Source organism: Notolepis coatsorum (genome assembly GCF_963971535.1).
Source record: "Notolepis coatsorum genome assembly, chromosome: 11".
Lineage (NCBI taxonomy): Eukaryota > Metazoa > Chordata > Actinopteri > Aulopiformes > Paralepididae > Notolepis > Notolepis coatsorum.
This window is the reverse complement of record NC_140175.1, coordinates 92208102-92229036: the sequence shown is the minus strand read 5'-3', so window position 1 is coordinate 92229036 and position 20935 is coordinate 92208102. Positions and strand designations below refer to the sequence as shown.

The 20935-nt window shown below is 44.7% G+C and overlaps 1 protein-coding gene across 1 annotated transcript in view; it reads right to left on the bottom strand.

Moving 5' to 3' along the window:
* Nucleotides 1-20935, bottom strand: part of shc3 (SHC (Src homology 2 domain containing) transforming protein 3) — a gene marked incomplete at both ends in the record, with an annotated part of 120301 nt that overhangs the window by 15690 nt on the left and 83676 nt on the right. Inside the window, 4 exon segments of the mRNA XM_084324998.1 lie at nucleotides 10759-10952; nucleotides 13110-13209; nucleotides 14774-14924; nucleotides 20365-20494. Of these exon segments, the coding sequence (XP_084181124.1) occupies nucleotides 10759-10952; nucleotides 13110-13209; nucleotides 14774-14924; nucleotides 20365-20494 (575 nt within the window).

Below are 20935 nucleotides of genomic sequence, written 5' to 3'. Positions count from 1 at the left end.
TCACCCGCTGCAGCTTGGCCTTGTCCCTGACCGTGGCTGCAGGGAACCAGGTAATGATGGAGAGGGTGAGGATGGACTGGATGATGGCGGTGTAGAACTGGACCATCATAGTCCTCGGCAGCCTGAACTTTCTCAGCTGACGTAGGAAGAACATCCTCTTCCGGGCCTTTTTATTGAGAGCGATGGTGTTCAGCTCCCATTTCAGGTCCCGAGAGAGTGTCATGCCGAGGAAGCGGCAGGACTCCACAGAGGCCACCGGGGTGCCTCCCAGAATGATCGGGGTGGGGGGGGCTGCCTTCCGCCTGAAGTCCACTACCATCGCTACTGTTTTCTGGGCGTTGAGGTCCAGGTTGTTGCAGCTGCACCAGCTCAGCATCCTCTCGATCTCCCTCCTGTAGGCGGACTCGTCCTCCCTGGATATGAGACCCACCAGGGTGGTGTCGTCCGCAAACTTCAGGAGTTTGACCGAGGGGTGCAGAGAGATGCAGCTGTTGGTGTACAGGGAGAATAGTAGTGGGGACAGAACGCAGCCCTGTGGGGAGCCAGTGCTGATGGACTTGGGATCGGAGATGTTAATTCCCAACTTCACCCGCTGTGACCTGTTAGTCAGGAAGTCCGTGATGCACCTGCAGGTAGAGTCCGGCACCTGCAGCAGGGACACCTGATGCTCCAGGATGTGCGGGAGGATGGTGTTGAAGGTCGAGCTGAAGTCCACCAACAGAATCCTGGCGTAGGTCCCTGCAGTGTCCAGGTTAATGTAGAGCCATGTTCACAGCATCGGTTGGCTCTGTATGCAAACTGCAGGGGGTCTAGAAGAGGGTCTGTGGTGGACTTCAGGTGGGCCAGGACAAGGCGCTCAAAGAATTTCATGACCACAGACGTCAGGGCGACCGGTCTGTAGTCGTTAAGGCCTGTGACCTTGGCCTTCTTGGGGACGGGGATGATGGTCGAGGCCTTAAAACACGCTGGGACCCGACACAGCTCCAGTGAGGTGTTAAAAATGTTAGTAAACACTGGGGATAGCTGGTCGGCGCAGTGCTTCAAGGTGGCAGGTGAAATAGAGTCAGGACCGGCTGCCTTCCGGGGGTTTTGACTCTTGAACAGGAGGAGGAGGGGCGGAGGGGTGGCGGGAGAGAGGAAGGGGAAGGGGGGGTTGGGGGGTCGTGGTAGGGGAGACAGGGTTACCACTGGGGACCGGGTGGGGGGGTGATTGTGGTCTGGGGTTGTGCGGAAAGGGGGCCGGGGGTTCCTTGTCAAACCTGCAGTAGAATTCATTAAGCTCATTAGCAAGGAGAAGGTTGTCAGACGTCGGTGGGGATTTTGGCCTGTAATTAGTGATGGTTTTGAGTCCTTTCCAGGCTGAGGAGGAGTTCCCCTTGGAGAACTGCAGCTGCAGTTTCCCCGAGAAGCGCTGTTTTGCCTCCTTCACTGCTCTCTCGAATCTGTACTTGGCCTCCTTAAAACTAGCCTTATCCCCACTACGTCTGGCCTTCTCCTTCCCAACCCTCAGCTGTCGCAGCTGGGCTGTAAACCAGGGTTTGTCGTTGTTGTAGACTTTCCTGGAGCGGGAGGGGACACACGCCTCCTCACAGAAGCTGACAAATTACATCACAGTCTCTGTGTAATCGTCCAGGTTGTTGCCAGCCTCATTCTCATGTTCATTTCAGTGGAGGTTTCTCTATGACAACACGTGAAATACAAATTCACTCATAATTCATAATTATTATTAATTTACATATACCTATATATATATATTTTTTTTTTTTATTATTATTATTATAATTTTTTTATTATAAATGTTTTCCTCTGTAAAAAAAATTTCAGTGAATAATTTTTTTTTCAAAAATGCCCAAAATTGACCGCTCTGAGCAGGCCTGCATGCAGTAATTATTCGTGCAGAATATCTGCACAGGTTGACCAGGGTTAAATAAATAATAAACAATAGCCAATCAAAATAGGCTATTAACTGTTATGGTTTGTAACCGACCCCAATCGCACAACACAAGACAGGTATGAGAGTAAGCCAAGAACTGGGCATTTATTGAAAACAACAGAAAAGCGGCACTGTCCCTTTAAGGGAGAACACAAAATACAGGAAAACAAGAACTTGGGAAAATAGGCACTGTGCCTTTAAGGGGGAACATTAAACACTGGAAAACAAGAACTAGGGAAAAGGGCAAAGTGCCTTTAAGAGGCGAGCTGGCTAAGGGGAAGGCTAAGGGAAAGGCTAAAGGACAGGGCCAGGGCAAGGGACAAGGCAGGAACAGGGAGGACTAGGAGGACTGGACAGGGATGACTAGGAGGACTAGGAGGACTGGACAGGGAGGACTAGGAGGACTAGGAGGACTGGACAGGGAGGACTAGGAGGACTAGGAGGACTGGAAGGACTGGACCGGGAGGACTAGGAGGACTAGAAGGACTGGACAGGGAGGACTAGGAGGACTAGAAGGACTGGACAGGGAGGACTAGGAGGACTAGAAGGACTGGACAGGGAGGACTAGGAGGACTAGAGAGGGGAAACAGGGACAGAGGCCCGCGGAGGCGGGCTGGGGACAGGGACAGAGAAAACCGGGTTCGGGCCTTGGAACAGGGCGAGGGTCAGAGCTGCTTACAGGGATGGAGTAGGAGCGCGCAGGCTAGATGTCTGGAGGAGAGCGCGCCGGCTCGGAGAGCGCATCTGGCGCGGAGGTCTGAGTGGTGCGCGTCTGCTTGGAGAACGCGCCGGTTCGGAGAGCGCATCTGGCGCGGAGGTCTGAGTGGTGCGCGTCTGCTTGGAGAACGCGCCGGTTCGGAGAGCGCATCTGGCGCGGAGGTCTGAGTGGTGCGCGTCTGCTTGGAGAACGCGCCGGTTCGGAAAGCGCATCTGGCGCGGAGGTCTGAGTGGTGCGCGTCTGCTTGGAGAACGCGCCGGTTCGGAAAGCGCATCTAGCGTGGAGGTCTGAGTGGTGCGCGTCTGCTTGGAGAACGCGCCGGTTCGGAAAGCGCATCTGGCGCGGGGTCTGAGTGGTGAGCGCGTCTGGCGCGGAGTCTGGAGTGAAGAGTGCGTCTGGCGCGGAGTCTGGAGTGAAGAGCGCGTCTGGCGCGGAGTCTGGAGTGAAGAGCGCGTCTGGCGCGGAGTCTGGAGTGGAACACTGGAATACCTCCCGTAGAGTATTAGAGAGCGCAGTACTGTGTCCCACTCCAGGCAAACGGCGACAGGTGGCGAAGGCTTGCACCTCGTCTAACGCCGGAGATGGAACAGCATTCAGACAGATAGGGAACCTCCCGTAGGAGCTTACAGATTGAGATATGATACGGAACGACCCGACGAGGCACTGAGGGGAAGAGCGAGGTATTTAAAACCCACTGGGGCGCTAATTAGAACACACAATAGGTGCGTGATGGTAATTGATACTTGAACTAGAAGTGTGTGTTCGGCAAGGACCAATCAAACAGATACTGAAAGATAGTCCAAGGGTGTGGGCTGCTGAAGAGCAGACGAGACTAAACGAACGCGAGGGTGGGGGCTGGAGAGGTGAGGAGACAGGGAATCAAAGGTCCAGGGAAGAGGCGAACCTCACATTAACGTCATCTAAGCACGGTCTGTGCAGTTAAACTCTTTCCATTGAATGGTGGATTTAATGATTGACAGCCTTGTTATCCAATCAGCTAATGGTTTCTCTTTTGCTGCTCTGCGGCTCTGCAGCTATCATGATTGACAGCCTTGTGGCCCAATCAGATAATGGTTTCTCTTGTGCCGTACTGCGGCTATGCAGCGAGCTTGTTTACAAAATAATTTTTATCTCAGTTTAAGAAGATAACTTGTTGGAGCTAACGTAGCTAAAGGGATACCACCGCAGCTATCAGGCCCAGGGTGGAGTGTTTTGTTATTGTTCATGAACTTATTGTGCATCGTTTGATGATATATATATACACCTGCGATAAAAGCTGACAACAACAACAACAACGTCATCGCCTCGCGGGCACTTTGAATTCTCTAGTACTGTAGATAGCGTTGCAATGGAGGAAGGAGATATTGTCGACTAGCTTGCTTGCTAGCTAACGTTATGTTTAACATTATGCAAGTCTTGTGAATGTCTAAACAGGGCTGATGGCATTGATGAAGATGATATCAATAACAACAATGTCTCTCCATGGCCCTATCTGGAATGAATGAATGGAAAAGATGACGTTGTGGGATGCATGCAGCAGGCGCGGCTCATCTAAGGTAAGGGACAATAATAATGTTGTTGTTTAAACTACCGCCGTGCAGTTGTAACGTTATGCAAGTCTTGTGAATGTCTAAACAAACGGCATTGTTTGATTGATTGATTGAAAACTTTATTAATGACGCAATGAAGCATATAGCACTAGTTAGAGGGGAAATTCGGATTCCTCTCGGATTCATTCATTGAGCAGAACTGCAATTCGCTCAGCTGCAGAAACGTTGAGGAGACAATACCCACAGGACTTGGAGGAGAACTTTGTTTTCACTGTCTGTCTATTGTCTACACATTCTGCCGTGAATTGAATTGAATTGAATTGTAAAACTTTATTAACAGATTGCAGAATGGGTACAGTACAGTAGGCTACAGCTCAATACATACAATTGTTAAGGGGATGCAGACCGGAGAAAGACTTTCGTCTTGTTTACATCAGGGTCCCCCATTTTCAATTCATCATAACATATATGACATACTCATACATGACATATAGATAGACAGTACTGCTACATCTATACATTTATGACATGTACCAGACTTGCAAATACAGTACTGTTTGTGATATAAAAATAGTCCAGAAAAGGGAGTATATACATTTGACGTAGAAACTGTACATTGGAGGAGGTTGGGTAGGGGGGGGGGGCGGGACTGTACATTGGAGGTGGGGGTGGGGGACATACACTGTACAACTGTACAAACAAAACTGTACATTGGAATATTGACAAAACCATACTTGGTCATTTACTGTACATTGAGGGGGTTGTGTTAGGACATTTACAGGGGCCAGTCATAGCATACTGTGTTATTTTTTGATGGGCCCGAGCCATACTGTACATGGTCTGCTTGGTTTGATCGGGCCGCCGAGCCACTGTATACTGTACATAGTCTGCTTGGTTTGATCGGGCCGCCGAGCCACTGTATACTGTACATGGGCTGCTTGGTTTGATCGGGCCGCCGAGCCACTGTATACTGTACATGGTCTGCTTGGTTTGATCGGGCCGCCGAGCCACTGTATACTGTACATGGTCTGCTTGGTTTGATCGGGCCGCCGAGCCACTGTATACTGTACATGGTCTGCTTGGTTTGATCGGGCCGCCGAGCCACTGTATACTGTACATGGTCTGCTTGGTATGTGTGTATTGTAAATCATAGTGTTAATTATTCCAAATTCTGGTGTTATAGTTTTATACTTCTTGGGGTAACTGTTCAATTATCTTTCCTCTGTTGCATCTATTCTCATCCCCAGGTCTCCTGTGTGTATGTTTGTATTGGGTACTCTTCCACGTTGATTTAGTCTTGTATCTTTCCTTGGATCACTGTGTCCCTTCATGCCCCTTTCTCGTGTCCCTTTGTCGTTCTTCATAGTTGATCTGCTTTGAATCGGTTCAGGTCCCCTCTTTTTTTTAATTAATAACTTTTTTTTTCTCCCGTCCTCCTCTCCTCGTCCTCGTCTCTCGGTTCTGGTCCACCTGCGCGCCCTCTCCATCCTCTGCGTAGGCCTCTCTCCTTCCCCTCCCGGCACCTTCCATCCTCTCCGCGCCGTGTTCCTCGCCGCCTCCTGCGCGTTGTTGGGACCTGGTTCTTTTCTTTTTCTGAATTTTCTTTATTTCTACTTAGCTCCGACGCTTCATTGCCACCTCTGTTGGATTTTTCAGTGTTACATTGTATGCTCCGTATTGCTCCTAATCCAATCTGCGTGGTGGCCTGGTTAGCCTCTATGTTAGCTTGTAAGCTAGTTTGTATGTTAGCCTGTAGCTTCTCTGCACTGACATTCAGTGTCCCGCTAGCTTGTTCTACCTGTTGCATCATTGCCTCGTGTTGAGTCTTTTCCATCAGTGTATTTACTTCATCTGGGGTTGCTTTTCTTTCATTTGTCCTCGTGTTCATTCTTCCTTCTTTCTTTTGTCCTCGAATCTTCACTTTTTATTTCGTTTTGAATTGTTTTACTTCCTTTTTTTGATATTCATTGACCGGGAACTCTTTCATGTGGCTGCTCACCAGAACGTTGCAAACCGGAAGTCCCTGTTTCTATTCTTACCTCCACCTCGAAAGTCATGGAAAAAATAGTCTACGAACAGGTGGAAAAGTACCTTGCGGGAATTTTTGTTATCAACGAATACCAATCTGGCTTCAGAACAACCCACTCCGCTGACACATGCCTTCTCTATTTGAATGACCACATCAAAAAAGAGGTGGACGCGGGAAAATACTGCGGCATGGACATCCTGGACCTCCAAAAGGCTTTCGACACTGTCAATCACTCCATTCTGATTGACAAACTAAAAGCTGCCCCGATCACATTTTTTGCCACCGATACCGATCACCGATCGTCGTGAGCCATATCGGCCGATACCGATCCGATCGTTTTTGATTAAAAAGAAATTAAAAATTATTTTATATATTTCTTTTTATTTTTTTTTATAAAATATATATATTATATAATTAGACTTGTACTTGTATTATCTGCGAGACATCGCCACCACGCAACAAGCTCCACTGTCTGTGTGTACTCGAGTAGCCTCCAGCTACGGCCAGGATTCTCCGGAGCTGCAGCTGGACCCTATACTCGAGTAGCCTCGAGCTACGGCCAGGATTCTCCTGCGCTGCAGCTGGACCCTATTGGTATAACGTTTCTGTGCTCAGCAAGCCCTCAGCTCGAATACGCGTCAAATCAGTGTTATAAGACATTGATATCAGGAGCTATCTGTAGCTACTGCTAGCCGAATATATAACGTTAATACAACGCCTCTGAACTATTTAGTTCAATGGGACATTTCGTTTTGAACAGTGAACTAATGGCGCTAACGTAAGCTAACAGAGGTATCATGTTCGGTTAGACAATGCCTCATCATGTATTAAACTAAAAGTGAATAGTTGACTGGGTCATTTTGTAATGGTAGCTAACGTTAGTTCAGGGAGACGCCGTCCTCCCGTCCCGCTAGACTAGACCCGTGTTTACATGCATGCGGGAGGAGCTGGAGGGAGTAGCAAACGCTGCACCACCCGGTGTCTGAGACAGAACTCAGCGAGTGAGATCGGTTTTGACGATCGGCGAAAATAAAGCATTATCACCGATCACCGATCGCATATTTATACTGATTATCGGCCGATCGGGGCATCCCTAGTTCATCAGTGAGCTGGATGCAATCCTACCTGGAGGGGAGATAACAGATGGTGGAGGTAAATGGTACACTACCCCCCCCCCCTCCCAGGGAGCTGTGGTGTTCCACAAGGAAGCATACTAGGACCGCTGCTGTTCCTAATTTATGCAAATGACATGTCATCAGCTTGTGACTGCAACTTGTTCCTGTTCGCGGACGACTCAGCCCTGCTGGTCGCTGACAGGAACAAGTTACAGGTTGAAAAAGCCCTCAGCTCTGAACTCGGCAGAATCTGCACCTGGCTCGCTGATAACAAACTATCATTACACCTGGGTAAAACAGAGTCCATTCTCTTTGGATCAAATAACAAACTCAGCAAGACCAACGGCTTCTCTGTTACAGTGGGTGGCAATATTGTCACAAGGAAAGATTTACATACCTGGGTTCCATCCTAGAGGAAAATATTTCCTGTGACAAAATGGCAACCAATGTAATCAAAAAAGTCAACCAACGAACAAGATTCTTGTACCGGATCTCCTCTCTGGTAAACAAGAATACCCTGAAGACTCTAACAGGAGCACTCATTCAAGGGTACTACGACTATGCTTGCACCGCATGGCACCAAAGCACCTCAAAGGCACTAAAAACAACACAAAACAAACTGGTCAGACTACTGCTTGACCTTACTCCTAGAACCCACCTCACCCTTGCCCATTTTGACAAACTATGATGGCTTAGAGTAGACGACAGAGTACAGCAACTTGCAATGGGTCTGGTCTACAAGATACACGACTACACCACTAAGGTACCCATGTGCATGTCGAAATACTTCCCAAAGGTCAGTGAATACCACGACCACAACACCAGAGGGAGTTCCACAAATCATGTCCAACCCAGATTTGGCTCAAACAAGGGACTAAACACGTTTCACAATTATGCCACAACAATGTGGAACGCCCTACCCACAGCTGTAAAGGAATGTGAATCACTACCCACTTTCAAAACCGCTCTAAAAAAGCACCTACGGGAGGCTGCAATTCTAAACTGGCCCCGGTAAATGTCCAAATTGTATATCTTGTATGTCATAAATGTCTGGATGTAACAGTACTGTAGATTTGTATGTCGTGTATGTCATAAATGTTATGAATTGAAAATGGGGGACTAAACAAGACGAAAGTACTGTATTGTACCCATTCTGTAATTTTCAATCAATCAATCAATGCATGCATGGATGCAGTTGCAGCTATTGCAGATTGCACTTGTTATGAGCTGATTGCATGTCTAATATACAAAACCCTTACAAGTAAATAGTATTTGAAGGTGTTATAAATACATTTTGTGGAGTAAAAAGCTGAATATTTGCTTAAAAATTTAAATGTACCCATACAAAAAAGATAACTATAGTTAAACTATAGTATTCCAGTTTTTCTTGCACACACAAAATATAAATACTATAGTGAATCACTATAGAAATAATAATAATAATAATAATAATAATAATAATAATAATAATAATAATAATAATAATAATAATAATAATAATAATAATAATAATAATAATAATAATAATAATAATAATAATAATAATAATAATAATAATAATAATAATAATAATAATAATAATAATAATAATAATAATACATACAAATACATATTATTTATATGGTAAAAGTACAGGAATACTAGAGTGATTCACCATACATTTCTATAATATTCCACTGTAACAATTATGTGGTAAATATATATGTACAAAAAAAGAACTAGAATAATATAGGTTTTTACTAGTTCATTTTCATATGGATATAAATTCCCACGAAATGGAAATGCACTATGTAAACTATAAAGAAATGTGTGTGCGTCCAGAATCACTTCAGACGTTTCAAACTTCAAACATAAACATTGTTTTTTGAGTTATACAAGTTGAGACCCTTTTTCACAAACTTTGAGAAGTCTGCGAAGTAAGATGTCACAGTAAAAAGGGTGACCGGTTCCTGGGCTGTAGCCATTGATGTTTACATTGGCGACATTAGACTACGCAGTACTATATACCTGTATGTCATGTATGTCCCTATGCCATAAATGTCATGATGTCATGTATGTTGTGTATGTCATAAATGTCATTATGAATTGAAAATGGGGGACTCTGATGTAAACAAGACAAACGTGGACACGGAAGTAATTCGTGACGTCACACTAGCCATCCCTATAGAGCTGGCACCAAAGTCTGGCACAGAGCAGAGCATAGAACGCTGGTATTGTGGTACATAGTGACGCAATTCCATTGAAAAGGTCAATACATCTATGACTCTAATGTCACGAGACCGGCGCCATCTTGGTATGAGGGTAACACACTGATTTCTACCATCAAATGCATGCGTTGAGCTCCGTTTTTATTACATGTTTTATCACATTCTTGTTCATTTCATAACATTTTCATACTATTTGTTTTGAAAATATTGAGGCCAACATGGCATTTCACTATTTCGAAAGCCTTTCTGGTGATTCTAAGGCGAGATATGAGTCAAAGAAGCTCCCCCTGATTGACTGGTGTTGTGGTCGTGGTAGCTACATGCTAAGCTAACGTTAATTACATCATATCGAACCGATAGGAGCTTATCTTATTTAATCTTACGTGGTGGTACCACGTGTGCCACTACCCGATCAAACATCCACGTAAGATTAGATAAGATAAGCTCCTATCGGTTCGATATGATATAATTAACGTTAGCTCAGCATGTAGCTATTTGTCTAGGTTAACGTAGCTAACGTTAGCTGCAAGCCACTTTTTCCTCCGTGATCGTATAAAACTTGCGATTTGGATTTCTGTTTTTGTCATTAGTACAACGCGTAACACAGCAGCTCTTGCATTGTGAAGGACTGAAGAAAATTCCGCTTGATTGTCTTTAATTTGCCGCTTTAATGATCCGTTTCTCCACTAAATGAAGCGTACACAATGTACCAGGCAGGGCAGTTTCCCCCCACGCTGCAGTTGCGTAGCAACAACAGACAGGAAGTTGACTTCGAGAATGGTGCATGTACTATTGAAATAACCATAGCTTGCTAAATTCTCAACCGATTTTCGGTTTGTTATAAACGTGAGAGATGTAGTTATCATACTGCATACTTATAATGGACTTTCATATGGAAATAATTTCAACATGTCCAAGCATCCTGAATCATACCCGTGACCGTCAATAACGTTTGTAATAAACCAAACCGTTTGTAAATCGGTTGAAAATGTAGCAAGCTATGGTTATTTCAATAGTACATGCACCATAGACATTCATGTTATGAGTGGGCGTGCTGCCTGTGACAAGATGGCCGCCGGTGAACTACGCTGGAGACTCCGCCTTGCACCATCTAGTTATATATATATATCTATGAGCGTATAGCCCCACCAGACGTTGTTATGTAATACCGCGCTCCGCCCACTGAGCCGGGGCCCGGAACTTACTCATGTCGAACAGGTCCTTCCTGGGACCGTCCTTGGCCGTGCCAGCCGGCGAGCCCTCTGGCCCGCTCTCCGCCTCCGCCTGCAGTGCCGCCAGGACGTGCGCGTCTATCTGCTGCGTGTTCACGTACGTGGGCACCTCCCCTGTTTTTGGCGCTTGGCCCTTCCCCTCGGGCAGACTGTATATGTCACAGGATCCTGCCATGTGGAGAAACAGGAGGCACACACAGCCGTACGAAGACAGAGTTGTATGGAACCGTCAAGTTCAAATACATTCAGAATTCAAACAGAAATCGCAGTGTATGGCTTGTCGTTCATGTTTCATTCATATTGTATGATCTCTGACCACTGTGTGTCGACGTGTAACTGTCTTAGCTGATTCTTTTTATTGTTTATTCTTATTTATTGTGCCTATATGTATGACATTTCTGATACACTGTGTCTTTTTATTTTATTATTTTTTATTGATCTTTTTCCCCCTCCTTTTTCCTCAGTTTTTCTCCCATCCCAATGTTAGTCGTTATGCCAATTCCCAATCCCCTTCCTGGTTGCTGCGCACTCTACCCCCCACAGTCGGTCTGGGAGAGTGGAGGCTATCACATGTTTCCTCCGGCACATGTGTAGCCAATCAACCGCTTCTTTTCACCTGGCAGCGCGGATTCTCACTGAGAGGGTGTAACGTGTGGAAGGATCACACTACCCCCCTTAGATCCTTTCCTCGCTGAGCAGGCGCCCCGACCGAACTGTAGGAGTCGCTGTTTACAACGACCAGGAGCCAGCCACCAGCTTTCCCACCCCTAATTGTGCCAATTGTGTTCGTATGAACGACCAGCCAAGCTGGTAGCAACGCCGAGAGCTGGGCTCGAACCCAGCGTCTCCTGCGTTGGTGGCGAGTGCCTTGCCCACTACACCACCTAGCCGCCCACTGTGTCTTGTTTTGTAAGCTTGTCATCTCTGTAAATGAGGGTAACCTCAGTGTCTCAGAGTTGAAATAAATGTTTGAAATACACGTAATGGGTATTTTCAGGCCATGTGTGGATACACAGTAATATAGAGTAAGGCTGAGCAATATGGACAAAATATCACATCATGATGTTTTTCTATGTTTTGATGGTATTTCTTGGTATTTGGTCTTCCAGAACAGTACCTTGTAAATCATCAAAAGTCATTCAAGATAGTCTACTCTAGACTATTTCTTTTGAATAGTCTACAACAGCGGTTCTCAAACTACGGGTCACAACCCAAAGTGGGGTCGTGGGTAGGTTATCTCTTAAATTGAGATAAGGTTGCGCATTGGCAACCAAAAAAAAAAAAATCTAATAATAATAATTTTTAATAAAAAAAATAATTTTACCTACTTTTTCTCCTCCTTTTTTCTGTGATTTTTTTTTCTCCCATCCCAATTTCCTCTCGTGCCAATTCTCCCTGTCCTGTCCTGATCGTTGCTCGCATGTGCCCCCCACTGGCCGGTCGTAGGGAGGATAGAAGCCCATCACATGTCCCCTCCGATACATGTGGAGGCAGCCAGTCACTTCTTTTCACCTGCCAGTGCGAACTCTCATCTGCGAGGTGTAACGTGAGGGAGGCTCACACTGCCCCGCCATTTCCTGTCCTTGCTGTGCAGGCGTTCTGACCGACCTGTAGGAGTCGCTGTTTACAACGACCAGACTACTAGTCGACTCCCCTCCCGCTGATTCTGCCAATTGAATCAGTATGACGGCCGGCCCAAGCCGGAGGCAACGCTGACAGCCGGATTCGAGACTGGTGTCTCTTGCGTTGGTGACGAGCGCAATGTCCGCTGCGCCACCCAGCCGCCCTAATTTTTTATACATTTTTATTATGTTCTCGCAACATATTTTGGCTAAATATGCCTCGTTTTATAAATGTGTATTGATAACATAGTGCTGTAATTAAATCTTCTAATAAATATGCAGGATCAAGTTCAACAACGTGTGCGTTTATTTTGATATTCTTTAATTCCATGTTGAAATTACGCAATACGGGTCACCAAAAAAAATTTCCTAAATAAAATGGGGTTGTGGTATTAAAAAGTTTGAGAACCCCTTTTTTACGTTATGAACGTAAAAATATATTTCATGATATATAGGATATATATCGTGGACAACAGTACTGTAGAAGACCATCCCTTTTGCATGGTTCCATGACAGTATACCTTCATATTCTGTATACTGTACAGCAATGTGATCTTACAAGATCAGATCTTTATGTTCAGATCGTACCAATTGCATTAAAATGATGAGTGTAACCATATCCACCTCCAGTATTCCAGAAATTAGAATGTGATGTACTCTGCAACTTAATGACAATAGATAGGACTTGAGAAGGCTTCCTAACCCTGTTGTGTGAGCGTGCCGGTAGGTCTCCTCTCCTCTGCCCAGCTCTCCCCACAGTGGCGGCCCTGGTAGTACGTCTGGTCTACTGAGCCTGGACCCGCCTGCCAACACACACAGTAACATAACACTGAATTCACTCCATTCAGTCTTTTTTGGCCTGTATGGACAAAGAAACAGAATGACACAGTCCCAAGTAAAAGAGCTATTCTGTCTTTCTTTGACTTCCTGAGATAAAATTATAGTTGAGTTAAGTTAAATTAAAGGGGCACTTCACAGACAAATATTTATTTTGCACATAATCTCAAATTGTTTTGCACACATTTATTTAGTTTGACAGTTATTAAGAATGAATGACTTTGCATATCTCCTCTCGTGATGTCATCAGAGGACATTGTATCCTTGTGTTGTGTTAATTATAGCACAATGAAATGATGTAGATTAATAAATTGAGATAAGGACTGCAATATGGATAGTCTTTTTTTCCATCAATATCATTTCATTGAGCTGTAATTAACACATGGATTCAGTGTCCTCTGATGACATCATGGGAGGAGATATTTATACTCATTAACTCTCAATAACTGTCAAACTAAATGAATGTGTGCAAAACTGTTTAGAGCCTTGTGATATGTGTGAGATTACGTGCAAAATAAATCAGTGTTGTTTTTCGGTTAAGTGCCCCTTTAAATCGAGTTATACTTTTATTAATCCCCGCGGGGAAATTTGTCTTCTGCATTTCACCCATCCTAACTATTTTAGGAGCAGTGGGGCAGTCACACCGTGGGGCAGACACACAGTCACACCGTGGGGCAGACACACAGTCACACCGTGGGGCAGATACACAGTGGGGCAGACACACAGTCACACAGTGGGGCAGACACACAGTCACACAGTGGGGCAGACACACAGTCACACAGTGGGGCAGACACACAGTCACACCGTGGGGCAGACACACAGTCACACCGTGGGGCAGATACACAGTGGGGCAGACACACAGTGGGGCAGTCAGACACACAGTCACACCGTGGGGCAGATACACAGTGGGGCAGACACACAGTGGGGCAGTCAGACACACAGTCACACAGTGGGGCAGACACACAGTCACACCGTGGGGCAGTCACACAGTGGGGCAGACACACAGTGGGGCAGACACACAGTCACACAGTGGGGCAGTCACACAGTCACACAGTGGGGCAGTCACACAGTCACACAGTGGGGCAGACACACAGTCACACAGTGGGGCAGACACACAGTCACACAGTGGGGCAGTCACACAGTCACACAGTGGGGCAGTCACACAGTCACACCGTGGGGCAGACACACAGTGGGGCAGACACACAGTCACACAGTGGGGCAGACACACAGTGGGGCAGACACACAGACACACAGTGGGGCAGACACACAGTGGGGCGCCCGGGGACCAACTGCAGTTGTAACACCAGTACCTTGGTCTATGCCAGGGCAACGGCAGGAGTATTATATACCTTGTCTTTTATGGTGGGAGGAGACCGGAGAGAACCCAGAGGAAACCCATGCAGGGAGAAACATGCAAACTCCACACAGAAACGCTGCTGCCTGCTGGGGGTTTGAACCAAGGACCTTCTCGCTGTGTGGCTAACAGTGCTAACCACTATCCAGGTGAGAGGAGGTAGTAGTAGGCGGTACCTGGCCTCCGTCCGACCCCGCATTCTGATTGGTCAGCCTGGTGTCGATGAAGCCTCCGGGAGGTGGCATCTTGCCGGGGATGTTGTTGTAGTAGGGATGCTCCGCTGGCTCCTCCTCCTCCGTCCACTGGACCGCCTCCATGTTCAGTACCCTGGCGACACAACACAGGACGTGACGTCACAGGACATGACATCACGGGTCTGACACCTCTCGGCGGTGTAGATCCTGGCGCTGGCAGGACGTGTGACGAGGTGGAGTGATCTCAAGCTCGGTGAATAAACAGCAATTCATCAGTTCTATGGATTAGCCATTCAGTGGATGAATGGTGGCCAATACAATAAAAGACACTGAATCAGTTATATTTTGTGTAGATTATCTTTCTGCACTGCCGATACAATTGAAACGAAAACAAGATAGGGATAAGGAAAATGCTATAGTGTAGCACACCGTTCCGTGTAGTGTGAATCGTGTGTGTACAAAGGCACATGCATGTGTGTGTTTGTGCATGCATGCAAATGCATATTTTAGCATACAGTAATGTACAGTATGTGTTTGTGGGTTTAAATATATATTTTTTTAAAACATCCCCCAATCCCCCATCCCCCAATTTTGTCTTGCCAATTCCCTCCTGGTCATTGCGCTGCCCAACTGTCGATCTGGGGAGGGTGTAGACTACCACATGCTGTCCTACTGTCGGTCTGGGGAGGGTGTAGACCAGGGGTAGGCAACCCTAGGCACGCGTGCCTGCATAGGCACGCGGGGGCATTTTCATAGGCACAGGGGGCAGCACAAAATTTTTTTCGCATTCATCTTGTTGAAATCCTCCCACAGGTTCTTTTTACTACCACATATTTGATTGAGACCCTTTATTTGTTTATTATTTCAATTTAGCTGGAAATACATTGCTACATCATTCAGTAACATTTGCAGAGCCTTATAACAAAAACATTATTACGGTCACCATTGTGACCAGTGGGATTAATCAACACATTTTATAATTTATTTTTCTATTTCATTGAACATTGCACATGTTAAAAGCCATTTTTTTTACTCAAAATGTGAGTATTACCAAGTCAACTTGTGTTCTTAAAACAATGACAATAAACATAGTTTTATTAGGTTGAAATAATGTGGTTGTGTACTTATTTTTCTGTTAACTTATTATGGATTGAAAACTGAAAACCTTAATGCACAGTAACTGAACTCAATCTTTTTAAGTTCTGGTAACTTATTTTTTATTTTTTTTCAGTGTAGTCTTGCGATCAATCAAAACTTATTTACACGATATACCTCACATTCACCCTCCATTCACATCCTGGTGTTCTCCTGGTGTTCTCCATTAGGCCTGTAGGTGGAGCTATGACAGCACACGTACAGTACACACACCGATGGTGTGTGATGTGTCCAAAAATGAATGGGCAAATGTGAGTGAAATGGTCGCACTGTATGCAACTGTTTGTCTGCATTGCATCCCCCCCCCCCCCCCCCCAACTCAGATTTAGGGTTGATACAACCATCATAATAATATTGTTAATAATAACAATAACAATAATGATGTAATAATGTAAAAATTATCAAAAGACCTGATTATGAGAAAAAAAAATACGACGCATGGAATATTGTTGGGGCACACTAGTTACAATTATACAACGGCATGCAAATTTCTCGATTCTGATAGGCTGAAACAGTCCATTTACACGTATGTATCTGTCACAATCCACGCTCCTGGTCCCAGGACCCGCCCACAACCGAATCACATCACTCCGCCGTGCGGATTTCTCGGAAAAAACAAGATGGCGGACAATAATCTTTAACAAATGGATATGTGGATAGCGTCATAACGACTAAATATAAAGCGACTCTGTCACGGCGAATGTCTTAGTCCTTTAAACAATGTTGGATGATGTAATTGATGGGTCATGAGTCATTGTAGAACAAAATAAAAATCGCGCGAATTGATTGATTGATTAATTTGCAATTTTTTTTCCTTCCCCTTCCTTGCCAGAGCTCACTCTCACACTGTCTGGCTTCCAGACACACTCACTCGGTCGCATACACACCCACACACACACACACACACACACACACACACACACACACACACACACACACACACACACACACACACACACACACACAGTCTTAGTTGCTTAAACAATGTTGGATGATGTAATTGATGGGTCATGAGTCATTGTAGAACAAAAAAAAATCGCGCGAATTGATTGATTGATTAATTGCAATTTTTTTTTTACCTACTTTCAATAGAAGCATCTAAGAATGAAGTTCTATAGAAAGTAGGTCTGCATCCCCTTAACAATTGTGTGTATTGAGCCGTACTGTATTGTACCCATTCTGCATCTGGTAATACAATTTTCAATCAATCAATCAATCATTCCAATAACAACCACTAACTTCATAATTAAAAACTAAAGAAAAGTTGGATGTGTTAGTTTGTTGGATGTCTTAGTTGAAAGGCAGTTGGATGTGTTAGTTGGTTGGATGCCTTAGTTGAAAGACAGTTGGATGTGTTAGTTGGTTGGATGTCTTAGTTCAGGGGTGGGCAACTTTGTATATGGTGAGGGCCACAAAATTTCCACAATCAATCTGGGGGGCCGCATTGTTTATCGGCAGTCCCGCCAGTAGTACCCCATCACTCAAATAGCCCATAATAGTCACAGATGTGATAAATAAGGTATAACAATTATAATTTGTTGTAACTTTGTTTTTATTCCATTTCAAATGCATTTAGTAATGCAATTTCAACTTTATGAATTTATAAACAGCTGAATTTAAAAGTATTGCTGTGTAACCCCAAATATATACAAAAATGATCAATTATAATTAAGCCTTCTAATGAAATAAATGTATGACCTTAAAGCCCACTGCTCAACAAACACAAAGCAGCATTCCTGCTGCATTTCACTACAACAGTAAATCAAAAGTGCAATAATAAATGATTTTGTTAAATGTATAAACTTTTATCCTGCTACTAAACAAAACATTATAACACTGAAATGCATGTTATGGATATGAAGCACCCAGGAATGTTTTGTTTAGTAGCAGGATAAAAGTTTATACATTTAACAAAATAATTTATTATTGCACTTTTGATTTACTGTTGTAGTGAAATGCAGCAGGAATGTTTGTTTGTGTTATAGTGTTATCTGAACACTACAAAAGTAAACAAGTAAAGTGCAAGTAAAGTAAAGTGCAATACTACATGCCTCCCATTGACCCTTTATCAAACTGGCATGACATTCACCCTCGCCCCACAGTGGGTCAATAATGGTTATAATAATAATAATAATAATAATAATAATAAATAATAATAATAATAATAATAATAATAATAATAATAATAATAATAATAATAATAATAATAATAATAATAATAATAATAATAATAATAATAATAATAATAATAATAATAATAATAATAATAATAATAATGGTCCCCTCTCTACACCTCTTCATCATCTCCTTCCCCCCCTCTACACCTCTTCATCATCTCCTCCCCCCCTGTCTTTAATGAGACACTTGTTGTCTCTCTTGTTGGCGCACAATAGCAGGAATGTTAACTTCAATGTTTGTGCATGCGATCTGCATCAGATGAAATAATGTTTCATCTGACAGCCTGTTTCTCTCTTTTGACTTGATGTACTTCATGTTTGAGAAATTGCTCTCACATAGTATGTGCTCCCAAACATACTGGCCATAGAGAGGGCAAAGTCCCTGAGGAGTGGGAAGCGGGGCTCAGGTAGCAGTTTCCAAAACGAAATTCCCCTCTCATTTCTCTTTGCTTGAAAAAAAGGATCTGACTGTAGCTCGCACAGTTTAAGCTGCAGTTTAAGGTGCGAAGTGATATCCGTGAGGAAGGCCATGTCACAGAGAAACGCTGTATCTCTGAGTTTAGTGCAGTATGCGCTTGTGTCGCTCGTCAGTTGCTCAACCAAGAATGTGGGGATTTCTTTACGCAGCGCAAAAAACCTCTCCAAGCACTTCCCACGGCTCAGCCATCGGATTTCTGTGTGTAGCTGCAAGTCGCCATAATCAGTGTCCATCTCTTCCAAAAAGGAGACAAACTTTCTATGATTTAGTGACCTGTTGCCTCCACGAATTAGATTGGTAACCTTGGTAACCAAATCCATAACATGGCTGTAGTCAAGCTTCTTGGCACAGAGAGCCTCCTATATCACTCTCGCATATAATTTGACTACACTCGACACGCATTGGTCATTATTAGTGACCCACAATAGATGGAAATTATGTTAGCGAACTTACCTGATGTATAATGCAGTGCAGCATTGGACACTCAACGCCACTCTGCCTTAGAAGCCCGGCGAATCCTGTGCGTTTTCCTTTCATTGCCGGTGCTCCATCGGTAACAACAGCCGACAGTTTATCAAAACCCCCATATTGCTGCGGCACTTTCAACAGCGTTGAATATGTCCACACTAGGGCTGACCCCTATTAGTCAAATAGTCGACTAATCGATCGAAAGGAGCCATAGTCGACTGCCGACTCTTCTTATATAAAAAAAAAAAAGAAAAAAAAATGATAATTATAATTATAATTATAATTTTTTTTTTTTTTTTTTTTTTTTATATATTGGCCTGGGGCCGCATGGAACGTCGGTGAGGGCCGCATGCGGCCCGCGGGCCGCCAGTTGCCCCTCCCTGTCTTAGTTGAAAGACAGTTGGATGTGTTAGTTGGTTGGATGTCCTACTGAGAAGAGTTGAATGCACTTCCGAGCTGCTTCCACATGGAGGCAACTTCTCTTTTTTTCTTTTTTGGGAACTACTTTTTCTGGCGGATGGTTTTTTCAATAAACCTTCAATTAATGTGTGTTTATTGTATAAAAATAAGGTTGGATGAATGTGGCAGTTGTATAAAAGCATTACACCACTTGCAGTCGTGGTTTGTGAAAAATAAACCATGCCTAGGGGGTCTAACGACCACCCCTAGGCATGGTTTATTTTTCACAAACCACTCCTGCGCGTGATGTAATGCTTAACTATATTTCAAACAGGCACTCCATGTCAAAAAGGTTGCTGACCCCTGGTGTAGACTAACAAATGCTGCCCTACTGTCGGTCTGAGGAGGGTGTAGACTACCACATGCTGCCCTATCGGTCTAGGGAGGGTGTAGACTACCACATGCTGCCCTACTGTCGGTCTGGGGAGGGTGTAGACTATCACATGCTGCCCTACTGTCGGTCTGGGGAGGGTGTAGAGACTATCACATGCCTCCTCTGATACATGTGGAGTCACCAGCCGTTTCTTTTCACCTGACAGAAAGGAGTTTCACTCAGGAGAGCGTATCGAATGTGGAGGTTCATGCTATCTACCCCAGATCCCCTCCCTGCTGAACAGGCGCCCGACCGACCAGTAGGAGTCGCTATTGCAACGACCAGGACTCATACCCCACTTCCTACCCGCGAACACTGCCAATTCACGACTTACCAAGCCGGAGGTACTCCCACCAGGAATTGAACCCGGGGGTCTCTGCGGTGGTAGGAGAGTGCTTAGACCTCTACACTACCCAGCCACCACCATGTTTCTGGGCCTTTGTGTGTGTCCTGGACCTCTCACCTGTCATGTGCAGAGGGTAGCTTGCTGGAGGGACACTGCAGGTACTGCTGGAAGCGCAGGTCGAAGGCCTGACCGATGGTGCTGATGACATCCTGGGCCAGCCCATCAGCACACTCCAGGATGTGACATGCTGGCAGAGAGGGGGGGGGGAGGGGGCAACAGACGGCACACATGGTGACTTTTAAGAAAAACATGAAGAACCGTTATTTCAAATGACATGAATTTATATTTGCCTACATAATCTTCAAAAATAAAAGGCCTTTCCCCTTCAGTTATCACCTGTTGTTTTGTTCAAAAGTAACTGTAATATGATTACTGTTTCTAGATGTGAAGTGCATGTACAGTATATGACCGGTGATTAACTGACTCACGCAGTCACTCAGTGACTCACTCACGGTGAGCCACTCTGCCTCTAATGGCGGCATGCAGGAACTGCGCTTCGTGTCTATGACACTGTGTGTCCTTGTTACAGTGACTACAATGGATTGGATTCTAGTTACCATAAAGAGATTAATTACATGACTGGAGTATACCCCCTGACCACTGAGTCTGGCCCCGAGGTAGCCCTGTA